Raw genomic sequence first — 14,009 nt, forward strand, 5'->3', positions numbered from 1 at the left:
CATTGTGAAAATCTGCTCAAACGAAATGCATAAAGATTCCGTGGTTCTTTTGCTTAATCCAGATTTCAGTCATTTAAAAGACCAGAATTGTTTAGCGTATACAAAAATAAACCAAAATGTCCTCAAAAATCAAACATTGAAAAGTGTTAAACCATGCAGAGGCTCAGCAATACACAAAATGATTAAAAAAAACAAAAAAAAACAGGCTGAATAGAAAAATTGTAAAATACACTACCATTCAAAAATGTTGAATGTAGAATTCAAGTAACTTTTATTTTACAAGGACACATTAAATTGATCAAAAGACATTTATAATGTTACAAAAGATTCTATTTCAAATAAACACTGTTCTTTTGAACTTTCTATTCCTCAAAGAATAATGAAAAATTAAATGTATCACAGTTTCCCCAAAAATATGAAGCTGTTTTCAACACTGATAATAATCATAAATGTTTCTTGAGCATCAAATCATCATATTAGAATGATTTGTGAAGGATCATGTGACACTGAAGACTGGAGTAATGATGCTGAAAATTCAGCTTTGATCACAGGAATCCAGGGCTCCCTTGTAAAAGAGATTTGACTATCTCAATGGGACATCACCTGGTAAAATAAAGGATAAAAAAAAAAAAAAAAAAATAAAGGAATAAATTACACTTTACTAGATATTCACATAGAAAACAGCTGATTTAAATTATTATAATATTTCACTGTTTTTACTGTATTTTGGATCTAATAAATGCTCAGTGGTGACCAGAAGAGACTCTTTCTCAAACGTTTTAAATTGTCTTTATAGTGTTAGCGTTTCTAATGTCTTGCAATTTTTAAGGCACACTAAACATTATGGATCGGCATACTGACTAAACCCATATTTAATGTTGCATGGGTTTGAATTTTTCTTTCTTTTGCATAGTTTTATTCTAGAGTTTGTCATGCAACCTTCCCTTTATTCTATCAAGTCACCAAAATATGATGTTTTAGACGTCGACAACAAAAGATATATATAGGAAGCATTATCTCCTTCCTTTCAAAAACACAATGCGATATTCCAAAGAAAAATACTTTAATCTCTCATCGAAATATGACCCCTTCCTTTTTCACTAACATATAAATAACAGCCACTTTTCTACAATCCAATGCATTTCAAAGAAGGAACAAGATTATTTTTTTGCTGTTGTTGAACATCTTGTTTCGCTCAGAAATGTCACTTCACAGAAGAACTCTTTAAATCAAGAAGTCATTCGTCCCGTTGAAGTTTAAAGGGGTGGTATAATGCCCTTTTCACAAGATGTAAAATGTGTCCTTAATGTTCCCAGAGTGTGTGTGTGAAGCTTTAGCTCAAAATACCCCACAGATATTTTTATATAGCATGTTAAAATTGTCACTTTTTGAGGGTGAGCAAAAACACACCGTTTTGTGTGTGTCCCTTTAAATGCAAATGAGCTGCTGCTCCCGGCACAGGGGGCGGAGCTACAATAGCTTGTGTCCTTTTACCTCACACACACATGCACTGAACATTTCACAAACTTTTAGCCTTTTATGTTCAAACCGGAGTCAGAAAGATGGAGAGACTCAAGAAGAAGTGACAACATGTAGAAGCAACAGGACATTTCTGAATGGTTAGTTGATGAATTTATGAAGCTGATGTGCAGTTATCTTCTAGTCATTGATTAGTATATTCTGTCTTGATAATCTATAAATCGTGTTCTGGGGGCGGGGTTTATGTAAATTCTAGGGTTGGTGATGTCACTAACCCGGGAGGAATGTGGTGTAGTCTCTACCAGACGTTTGTTGTAGTCCTTAAAAAGTGATTTCTTCAAAAGCAAATATCTCCCTTTGCTTTGAACTTTTAGCGTCGTAACTTTGCAGATGTTGTTTATGATCAAACAGCAACATTACACACTAACTACAGTTAGAAAAGTCAAATCATAATCAACCACCCCTTTAACAAATACAGTTCTGATTGGCTGTAATTGTAGTCAAGATGAACATGTGCAATTATGAAGTTTGAGAAAGAAAGATGTATATGCGTATCTAAATACGTGCTTGATTTAGATTATGAATCTGGAGAATAACAAGAGAAATCATGACATCTCGGACAACTGACTCATATTTCCATATTAAAACAGTCTGACAAACAAGTGCATTAACCACTAGACTGTGTATTTCATTATCAAAATTAAAGGCCACAAGCAACAACAAAAAAAGCAAAAAAAAAAAGCATAATAATAAATTAAAAAGGGCAGAACATTATGATTTCTTGTCCTGGTCATTTGAATAATAGATAACAGAAAATGGGCTGGAAATGAGGCAACAAGCAAATTGCATTACACGTCTCTGGCCTCCATTAGCTAAATAAAAGCATTTTTGAAGATTTGCCATGAAAGAACGGAAAAGTCACAACAGCACAAACCGTTCCAGAACTTTCCCTGACCTTCAGCAACATTTCCAGCGCATTCTGCTTCCTAACGCCACATTTCCATCAAAATATACAGCGAGTCTTTAAAGGATTGGGTCAAAAGGCACTTTTCACAGTCGGAAGCGTCTTACAGGAACACAATGACTGTGTTCGCTTTCCCATCATGCAGTTGTTATTCTGCACGACTGCCATTTTTCAAAGGGCCGGCGTTTCCCTTCTAGGCTATTAATTCATATTCAGAGCTCTTTTAGTTCTATTAATGATGAGCGAATCCTCTCGGGGAAATCGGGAAGTATATGCACTCCCAACATGTGGACTGTTAGATCTCACGAGCTAATCAAACTCGAGAGGGGTGAGATTGTGAAGACGTAAAAATATCATGCATAAAGATTTGCTTCAAATATTTACAAGGCAATCATGCACACGGCAGAGTTCAATACCTGAGTGCCAGCGCTCGCTCGCATCTGATGCTTCATCCTAACCTAAACAAACATCTCCAGTAAATGACGGGGTGGATATATGCTGGGAATGAGAAGTGGTTTCGTTCAGGATCATGCTCTCCTATAACAACATTAATCATATCCCACAGTCACAACGCTAATAAGCTGAAACGTTCTGCATGGAAACGCCTCGCCAATAACAATGGCTTTGTGTTTGACATTTCAGGAAAAAACTAATCACGAGGAGTGTCATTTTTAGAGACGCCTTTCAGAAAAATAAAATACACTGATACTGTACATCATCACAGGCTTCAGTGTTGAAGAAAAACCCACTTTAAATCACAGATTATGTGCACAAGATGTGGAGTTTAGGGTCTAAAAAGTATGACATCACGTAAAAAAAAAAACACATCTTCGTTTAAATGTTTGCGTTTAGAATAATTTAAAACAAAGTTCTATTTCTAGGTGACTAATTAAAGGATTAGTTCACTTTCAAAAAAAATGTTGCTGATAATTTACTCACCCCGATGTCATCCAAGATATCCATGTCTTTCTTTCTTCAGTCGAAAAGAAATTAAAGAAACTAAGTAACTTTTTTACCTTAACCGAACAGCTTCGGAGTCATTGGAATAGTTATATGACTTTTTTCGGGTTGAATGGTGGTCGTCTCTCACCCCCCAAGCGCCTGAAAAAACAGATGTATCGAATTGCTTTACGGCAAAAAAATCTGCTAAAATTCGGTCATTATTGCGCTCCCTCATGCTGTTCAAACCCGAATGAAGAAGTTGTTTAAAGAATGTCCCGTCTGCTTTGATGTCGTTGATCTACTAGCCTCTGGTATCTGAGAGTCGCCAACGAGTTTTTCGACAGTGTTGTCAAATATCTATTCCAAAGCAGTAGGGGGAGCTCTATAGAGAAACCTGCGAGCAAAAAGCGAGAATACAGCGAAGAAATTCCCAAAACTGCATAGCCCTGCTTTAAGGTTTTTGAGGAAAACATTCCAGGATTTTTCTACACAGAATGGACTTCAATGGCAACCAACTATTCCAATGTTGAAAGAATGTTCAAATGTCCGTCTCAATGCAGCTTCAAAGTCTCGACACGATCCCAGTCGAGAAATAAGAGTCTTATCTCGCGAAACGATCGTCATTTTCAAAAAAATTAAAAAAATATATATACTTTTTAACCACAAAAGGAAGGGAAGGGCGAAAAATGTCATCTCATTTTCTCTTCCAACTTCAAAATCGTCCAACATCTTTGTTTTAATTTATTATTATTTTAATTTTTTTCGTGACCTTTCCAACGTGATGACGTAATACGTGGCGCATCTCAGAGATGGTACAAGACGGGCATTTGTGGTTAAAAAATATATATATATATATTTTTTTTGTTGAAAATGACAGATCGTTTCGTGAGATAAGACTCTTATTTCTCGACTGGGATCGTGTCGAGACTTTGAAGCTGCATTGAGACGGACATTTGAACGTTCTTTGAACATTGGAATAGTTGGTTGCCATTGAAGTCCATTCTGTGTAGAAAAATCCTCAAAAACCTTCATTTCTTTTCAACTAAAGAAAGAAAGACGTGGACATCTTGGATGACATCGGGGGGAGTAAATTATCAGCAAATTTTTTTTTTTTTGAAAATGAACTAATCCTTTAAATATGCACTACTTTTCAAAAGTTTGGGATTTTTCAACAAGGACGCATTGAATTGATCAAAAGTTACAGTTAACACATTTATATTGTTACATAAACATAAAATATGCATCAGCACAACTGTTTTCAACACTGATAATCATAAATGTTTCTTGAGCATCAAATCATCATATTATAATGATTTGTGAAGGATCATGTGACACTGAAGACTGGAGTAATGATGCTGAAAATTCAGCTTTGACCACAGGAATAAATGAACACTTTAATATACATTCAAATGCAATATTTCACTATTTTTACTGTATTTTTGATCAGATAAATGCAGCCTTGGTGAGCAGAAGAGACTTCTTTAAGACATCTTGCCAACCCTTTTGAAAGATAGTGCAAGTAAACGAGATTCTTGTGATGTTTTCATCAAATCATATCATGTGTTTTTCAGTACAGCCGTCATTAATGCAAAAACAACAAAGACGCACCAAATACTGAGACATTCTCAAAGTCATGTCATTTTTTCTGCTGACAATATCTTATAATGAATAAAATAAAACCCAGCAAAACAGAAGCACGTTCACCAGTGATCTCAGAGCTCAGACAAAAGCTCGTCTCTTTCATCAGAAAAAGCCTCATCAGAGGTTTTGTCGTCGTGCCAAAGCATATAATATCCACTCAGAATAATCTGGCATATTCTCGACGTGTTTGCAATGCATATAATGCCTCAGATGAAAAGCGCAGCTCTTTGTAAAAATGTCCCTTTGGCATCGAGTGAAATCTATTCAAAGGGATCGTTCTAAAACGCTAAACTGAAACGTATGAATTTGTTTGTTGCATTAAACAACCAGCTTCGCTTTGTGCACCAGATCAGACTCGACAAAACCAAGCAAATTTGCATTTCAAAGACTGGTTTGTTACATATCTAATTACACACAGGTAGAAACAGGGTCAAGGAACCATGGCAACACCTGCTGGAGGAAGAACACACTGTCACGAGTCCAACCGGGACTCAGCATCAGGAGAGAGAGAGAGAGAGAAAACACACCTTTTATTCAGAAGCGGAACATATGAGGGAAAACAAGAGAGACACATCGGGAAACTGTGGGCATCCCTAGTCAAAAAAGTCAGGATTCAATCAATCAATGCAATTTCAATCAATCTGCAGTTTGGATTCTTTATGCTTTTGGATTTTATTGGATTTCTTGCTACTAGACAGCAGCATTATTATAACCAACTAGAACCATTGAAAAGCCTGGTGACACTTTACCTAAAGTTATTGTAATGCATTAGTAGTGATGCATTGCACCTTGTAATGCGTTGCATAATAACTGCAACCACAGTTACAACAGATTATACAACTTATCCATTCATTTTTACGCACTGGAACAAGGAATCTATTTTTAATGCATTTTAACTTTGGTTACAATTATTTATGAAAATATATAATGCATTATAATGGCCCTAATAATACAATCAACTTTAACCGAAATAAAATATATAAAACCTTAAACTCAATTAACTTCATCTAGTTGCCAGTGCAACATTTCTCTCATTTTCATCTAACTTTTCATAACTAAAACTGTTATTATAGAGGTCCTACATGAGCATTTTATTCTGTTGGCATAATAATAATAATAATAATATTAATATTTCTATTGCGTAATGCATCATAATAGTCCTATTGGGGGAAATTCTTTTTGTTTTGTGTTCTATTGGAATACCAGACATTCCAACAGTAAAGGAATAACATTACCAACATTCCAATTGGAATTCTGTACAAAAAGCATTTAAATGATTGTTTCACTGTTTATTGAATCACCAGTTTGTGTTTTTAAGTGTTGTCGGAAACCTCTAATGAAGACGCTAGACTCGAGGATAACCGTACAACTCCAGCAACTGACATGCTAGACATAAAATGTGTTTCAGCTGAACATGTTCTCCGATTACTCCGGAACAACACGATTCGGAAACACTAATCGTATCCCACGATGTTCAGTCTGATGGGTAACGCCTGTCATTTCAGTGTCGCCAACAGCAGATGCTCTCTGTCTGAACATCAGGGATGAAGACATTACAGACAAATCATGAGACGGCTCATTTTAGACCTTTCAGAATCAAACTCCTGCAGGGACATTTTATCCAGTTGGGAATCTTTATAGTCCTATACCTGTTAGAATACTAGTACAAAATTATGATTGGTTCTAAATCATAACACACACTCACACACTCACACACACACACTTCTCATATGTTATTTTTGCTCAGTTCATCACTTCTTTTCTTTAAAACAGATCCTTTAGGGTCATTCGCTTCCCAATTGCAACAAAAATTCCAGCAGAATCCTGAACACAAACCTTTTTGACTAGAGATGATGAACTGGGAATACAATCAATCAGGAAGGTCAAAAACAAAAACAAAAAAACTTACATGATGCATACTTCTATCACGTTTACCTTCTCATATGTTCTTTTTGCTCAGTTGGAAACTTCTTTTTGTTTTTGTGCCCTGCTGGAATACTGTAAGAAAATCAGGATCCTTTAGGACAGATTCCAAACTATGACAAAAAATTCCAATGGGAATCCTGTACACACAAACCTTTGGGATTTTGACATGGGATGAACCGAGAATACAATCAGTCAGTCAAGTAAGGTCAAAAACAAATGTTGCACATAATCCTTTCAGCACGTTTACCTTCTCACAGGTTTGTCCTGTAGTTTATGCACAACTGAGAGTCGGCTCAGAGATGAATAGAAAGTACATTAGGCAACTATAAATAAACGTGCCAATTGCAAGTTCAGCGTGATTGTCAGTGCAAAACGGTTCCTCGTGTATAGCTCTCCTCTGCTATTTGCTGCTCTCTTCTCCAGGGAATATGTCATCGTATGCAGGAGGCATCTCGCTGTGAAGCGGGTAAGAGAACGGGTACGAGTGATTAAGCTCCGGATTGGTGGGCGAAAAGCCCGGTAACTCCATGCACGGGTGACCCCTGCTCTGCACCTCTCCGTCCGCCTCGTCCAACGCGTGAAACACCCCCAGGTTGATGTAGGACACCGGCTGAAACTCCGTTACCGTGAAGTCTCGCTCCTCGTTGAGGATAATGCGCGCGCTCCGACGCTGCGTCCTGCGTCTCCGGCGAAACCGCGCCGCGTGGTAACGCTTAATAATAATCAGGTTCATCAGCCCTAGTAGGCACTCCAGAGTGTTAAGTACAGTGGAGACCACCAGACCCCGCTGATACACCTTGAGCCCATCGCACGCCGGGTTTACATCCACAGAGTCCGCGCAATAGTGCGCGTATTTCCTCTCCACCAGGGACACCGTATCGCCATCCACCACCGCGCCCGAAAACGCAGTGAGAACCCCTAGAAGAAACACTAAAATCCCAAAGAGGAAGAAATTCGCACATCTGGGCTTCCCCCTGCAAAAGACCAGCGCAACTCCCATCAGAACCTGCCCGACAGCCACTAAAATGCCCGAGTAAAACGCGCCGGCCGCGGTGCCCAGGTGGAAGTGCGCTCGCACCCTGGAGCCCAACGCGATGCATTTGAATCCCACGATCACCGCGCTCACGGCACACACGAAAAGCACACAGCTGGAGACGATAGTGCACAGTCCTTTGCCACTCAGCTTCATTATAATCCTCCTCTGCCTCCTTCATCCTCCTTTGTCCTCCTCGTCAGCTCCTCTGGAAGCGCTGTCGGTTGGTGACATGACTCGCCGGTGTTTGCGCTTCGCTTCTAGGATCTCCGACTCGCGCTTATTAATTATGGATATGCTCCTTCTGCGGTAACGGCCCCCTAAATCCAACCCAGAGGTGGTGGTCACCTTCATGACCCTGTCGCTCCATCCATCGAGACCCCGAAGGAGATGAAGCGCATCCCTCGCGTCTGATGCTGGAGAGAGAAGAGTCTCTCAGTCTCTCTCTCTCTCTCGCTCTCTCTCTCTCTCTCTCTCTCTCTCTCTCTCTCTCATGCAGCACTGAGACTGAACATATGCTGGAGGCTGGAGATCAGGGGAAAGCGCTCCGACCCCTACTGGTCTCACTTACCAACTACTGAATGTGTCACACAGTGTTGTTCGTGTTGTCACGCTTATAAAACTGTCTCAGTTTAAAAATAACAACAATAACAGCGTGTCATCATCAGGCGCTCTAAATATATACAGTCAAACCAACAATTATTCAGACACTATAGATATAATTTGTGGTTTGCTTTTAGTAGTGTGTGCAGGACACTATATAGAGTATAGCAAAATAAAGTAAACTGTGACATATTATATTATATTATACTTCCATATACCATATTATACTTCCAGTAAAATGTATACAAATTTGGGACCAAATATTATTCCGACACGTTGAGCTGATCAGGTTTTTCTGAAGTGTTTTTTTTTTATTGCTAATGCGCTTTTTACACAAAGACTGAACAAAATGAAGCATTGCTTGGTGATTGGTCGAGCTAAACTGGTATTATCTAATTGTGTAGTTAAATTTAACAGCTGACAGATATTCAACATAATTCATGTGTGAGACAGTCTAACAGAAGGATGGACAAAACCAGTCAAATATCAACTGAGTTCTGCTCATATTTCATTACCATTTTCTAATATAATAAACTGCGATAATGTGAGAAATGTTGAAGATGTCTGAATAAATGTTGGTTTGACTGTATACTCATTGAAAATCTAGGATTTCTTTTTCTTTTCCATTTCAATTTGAATGTATTTACCTTAAGTTGCTTTGGATAAAAGCGTCTGCCAAATGCATAAATACAAAAAGTAAATCTAAATTTTGAAATAAAGAAAAGTTATGAGCATTCTCAAATCAAACACGTACATTTTTCAATTTAACATTTCACTCAAATTTGGACCAAAAATGGTAGTTAATTCACAAATCAGAATTTTTTTTTTTTTATGCATAAAAGAAAAGTATTCTACAAGTGTATATTTTAATTACTTTAGATATCAGGACTTGTTTTCTGAAAATGTGTCGAAATGAAGTGAGTTTATGCTTGAAACAAGAGAAAAATATCTGCCAATTGGGTCAGAAAAAAAACTTGAATTAAGATTATTTTCCTGACCCCATTGGCAGATGTTTTTCTCTTGTTAAGCATAAACTCACTTAATTTCGACACATTTTCAGAAAACAAGTCCTGATAACTAAAGTTATTTTGCTTCTCCAGTAAATGTATCTTGATTTAAAAACGTTTATATTTGTACTGTAAAACAAAAATACTGAGGAAGAAACACCTCCGCATCATAAGTTTTTCTCATTTTTAATCACTAGCTCACTAGACCTGCAGTGTGATGGGGAATTTCACAACAGAATAGGCCTTTATCTCATTTCCTGGTTTCGGAACGGTCGAAATCGCCCAGCAGTGTACTCGCACTTCCGGTGGTTACCTTTAGAGGAAAAGTAGCTCAGTAAACTTAAATAAAATCGCGATATAGACCAGTGTCTGTCAATATTAAACCGCATAAAGACTATTTAAATAGGAATCATGCATGTTCTGCGAATGAATGGCACAGACGCGCTGTTTCATTTACCACACACACACACACACACACACACACACACACACTGAGGCACGCACGACGCTCGCGATGTTTTCAGCCTATATGAGGACATTAATGCACTTCATCAACACAGCCGCTCTGAGAGTCCCTTCAGCAGCATTTTAACTTAATTTGAGAAAAACTATCGTCATATCATAAAGCACACAGCGACTCAAATGTCTACACGGCAACCCGTCAAAATAAAAGTTTGGTTTAACCTTTGAAGAAAGTTTTGCTTAAATCATTACATTTTAAATAATTGGTTATACATTTTTTTAATTAAACCATTAAAATGGAATCAAGAAAAAGAAGAAACTTTTGGGAGATGCGAGAGCGAAGTAGTCCAGTGATGATTAACAGGCAGCCATGGTGAACGCAATAACCGGAAGACGCAGTACACTTTTTTCGCGGCTACTTCCGGCGTTCTATTGTGATGCGATGAAGGCCTATTAGAACAATATCAATCTAGTCTCTCAAATAATGTAATCTCATTAGAGCTGTATACAAAATGCTGATTAAACAATCAGCAAAATGCTGTTTAAAACAGTTTGAGAAGTTTGAGCACAGTACATGTGTAATCGCTAAACGTTTGCCAAACTGTGCACTTGATATGAAATGTCAAAATAATCGTACAAGTCCTAAAATCTTTTTCAGAATTCATTTTCAGAATTCAGACAGTCTAGAGTGTTTTCATGCGTTTCAACTACGTCTCTAATGCACCTATTGGCCAAATGTGAAGCAGTCGCCACAGATGCTGTGTTTCTCCGAGCAGGACCTGTTCTTCAGGCTGTGTAGATCTCCAGCGAGTCTCTGCGTCAGTCACCTCTAAAACACAGTCTGATGTGCAGATGATTCATCTTTTACGGGCTCTTTAGAGCAGACGTGTCCCGCATGCGCAACCACACACATCCTATTTTAGGGAGAGCCTTGTGTGTCGCAGCAAGTGATGTTGAAAGGTGTTTGATGGCAGTGGATTTTCATCTGCACACACACACACACACACACACACACACACACACACACACACACACACACACACACACACACACACACACACACACACACACACACCCCAGAGACGGAGGTGCAGATGGAAAATTGACTCTTTGTCTCACAAATGAGCATGTTGCACCAAATCTGCATGAACACATTGAGCTCTGCTGCTTCTAGAGTCATGCTTTTATATCATACGGAGCGTGAATGAAAACTCCTACATATGCCGTGTCTCCACAAAGCCAAGAGTGAGATAAACATGTACAGTGCAGGAAAGTTTGGATTTTACAGCGGTTCGTGCACTTTGCAACTTGTTAAATCGTAATGATGCTTTTGGTAAATGAATGCAACCAGACAGTGCTGTAGCAAAATATAGTTATTCTTGGTTGCAGAAATCCTTTTAAATGGATCCTTTTTTTAAAGTCTTGATGTTGTTTTCATGCTTGAATGTTCAAAAAACACCCTATTCTTTCACATATTTGACACTGTTGCAGCTCCTGTCTTCCCAGTCTGTCAGTAACGCCATCATAACTCACTGGAAAACTACCATAGTGCGATACATCGTTGATTAACTCAAACTGCTAGTTTCCCAAACCGCATTGTCGCAAATCTGTTGTTCAACCATCAATGACGTCACGCAGGTGGAGGAGTAATAACTACTTTTAATGAATCCATTTGAGATTGAATTAATGCTAGATGTTTTGATATAAATTATGGCCATTGCATCTGAAGACTATTTCTCATTTTTCTCAGTTATTTTGCTTTATTTCCAGATTCAATCATAGACTCGTTCGCACTAGAGCACTAAATCTCTTGACAAGCTAAAAGACGTGAATGAAAATTGCATATATTTGAAATAAAAGATATAGATTGTACTGAATTGCTAGGATTTATCTTGAGCACTGCACTCTGATTGGTCGGCTGGAGCAGTGTGTTGTGATTGGTCGGGCGCTTCGAGTGTGTTTGGGAAATGTCCCGCCCCTTCCCATTACCACCAGTTTAACACACTGTGCTCTGATTGGTCGGCTGGATCAGTGTGTTGTGATTGGTCGAGCGCTTCGAGTGTGTTTGGGAAATGTCCCGCCCCTTCCCATTACCACCAGTTTAACACACTGTGCTCTGATTGGTCGGCTGGATCAGTGTGTTGTGATTGGTCGAGCGCTTCGAGTGTGTTTGGGAAATGTCCCACCCCTTCCCATAACCGCCAGTTTAACACACTACTAACTAACTCAACCAAGCCCCGCCCCTTTATTCTGCGCATTAATTATTATAATGAGGAATATTGTGACGGGTTCGTTCCCGGAAGAAACTCAAGACTACAATGGAGGCGTTTCAGGAGTTCAGAAACACTGACACTGATATAGAGAAGAACTCCCGCTGGAAGGATGAACATGGGAAAAAAGCACAATATCTCCTCTTTAAAGAAAAATATGGAGCTAAAAGTTCACTCGAAATGACGTGAAGTTGAGAAGTGAAATTAACTCTGGTAATTTCAGGACTGGCTGATTCCCTCAAGCCCCCTGCCGAGAGGAGGGCTGTTTCTCCGTTCCCTGGAGAAACCAGTTTATCAAGCCAATACATACACAGTAAAACAGTGCAAATTATCCCCAAAAGCTCCAATCTGAACCATAGAACCGAACAATTATCTCTGCAATGCTGGTAATCACCGCAATTAAATGCTGTTCATGGGTGAGAGGCGTTCTCATGATTTCTGCACCTCATGCCGAGACAAAACACCACATCCAAGACTATGACGGATCATGAAAACGCTCCCGGTGCAAAATTCCCAAGACTCTGCATGTTGATGTTCTTTTAAACTAAAAAAGAAAACAGACTGTTTTTATAGCAACTGCTCCTTTTTGCGCATGTTTCGTACACTTATACCGTAACGTTAAGTTTTTCTGACTAGAGCAGAATATTAAACAGAAATTGATTGGATTTTGAAAAGACTTCAAAAGGATTTTTTTTTTCAGATGTTTTTCAAAATATCTTTCTTCAGTGTTTCACTGGTTGAGTTAGTTAGTAGTGTGTTAAACTTGCGGTTATGGTAAGGGGCGGGACATTTCCCAAACACACTCGAAGCGCTCGACCAATCACAACACACTGCTCCAGCTGACCAATCAGAGCACAGTGTGCTTTTCAGAAGGAGGGGCTTCATAGAGACAGGAACTAAACAGAGCGTTACTGACAGACTGGGAAGAGAGGAGCCGCAACAATGGAGAATATGAGGAAAATAATCTACATTCAAGCAGGAAAACCTGTTCTAGTAGAGCCTGAAACAACATCAAGACTTTATAAAAGGGCATAATTTGCCTCTTTACAACTTTCCTCCAGCGTTTCTCAACGTTAGTATTAAATTTACACAGAATATGAGGTGAATATTTGCTTTTTCATCAGTACTTTATTTCATTAAAAAAGAGAGTGAGATGCACATTTTCACAGAGATGCAAATATATATGCAAAAGAGGGAGAAGAGACATGAAAAGTGTCCAAACACTGAAAATATTTCCCCTATTTTTCATTTAATTTGAAATAAAAAACTCCCTGGTGGCATTTATATTAACTCCAATATTTAGCCGGTATTTAATATTGAACATAATGAAACATGAGGGTAATTAGCAGTCGCCTTTTCATAATGCAATATCTGAACAATTTGTGGGAAATTTTAATAGCTATTTTTGGGGAGCGCTTAACATCTGTGTAACACACACACACATTAGAAAATGATCAATATTCAAGCATGAAAACCTGTAGACATCGAGACTTTGTAAAAGTCTTTCAGAGAGTTATTTTGTTGAAAGATTATGAATAAACTTACTGACTTCTTATTATCATTTTGCACTTTGAAATGATGGACATGGCTCGCTTCTTACCACTATCTAGTTTTATCAGTTCTAACTTTTGTTTTCAAACCTCATCAAACTCTTGTCAATCTGACAAATACGGTGGTATGGC

At 38.4% G+C, this 14,009-nt stretch overlaps 1 protein-coding gene across 2 annotated transcripts in view; it reads right to left on the minus strand.

Annotated features, from left to right (window-relative positions):
• Positions 1-8,784, minus strand: part of tmem271 (transmembrane protein 271) — a 13,099-nt gene extending 4,315 nt beyond the window's left edge. Inside the window, exon 1 of one of the 2 annotated variants that reach the window (XR_014207964.1) lies at positions 6,962-8,784. Coding sequence is in view for 1 of the 2 variants with exons in the window: in XM_082177151.1 (XP_082033277.1) it covers positions 7,353-8,141 (789 nt within the window). In the remaining variant the exon portion in view is untranslated. Of the gene's footprint in view, positions 1-5,539 lie in introns of those variants that run through there. The other variant, XM_082177151.1, reaches the window with a different exon arrangement.
• Between the last annotated feature and the right edge of the window lie 5,225 nt (positions 8,785-14,009).

The sequence above is a fragment of the Leuciscus leuciscus genome, assembly GCF_965113295.1.
Source record: "Leuciscus leuciscus genome assembly, chromosome: 8".
NCBI classification, from domain to species: Eukaryota; Metazoa; Chordata; class Actinopteri; order Cypriniformes; family Leuciscidae; genus Leuciscus; species Leuciscus leuciscus.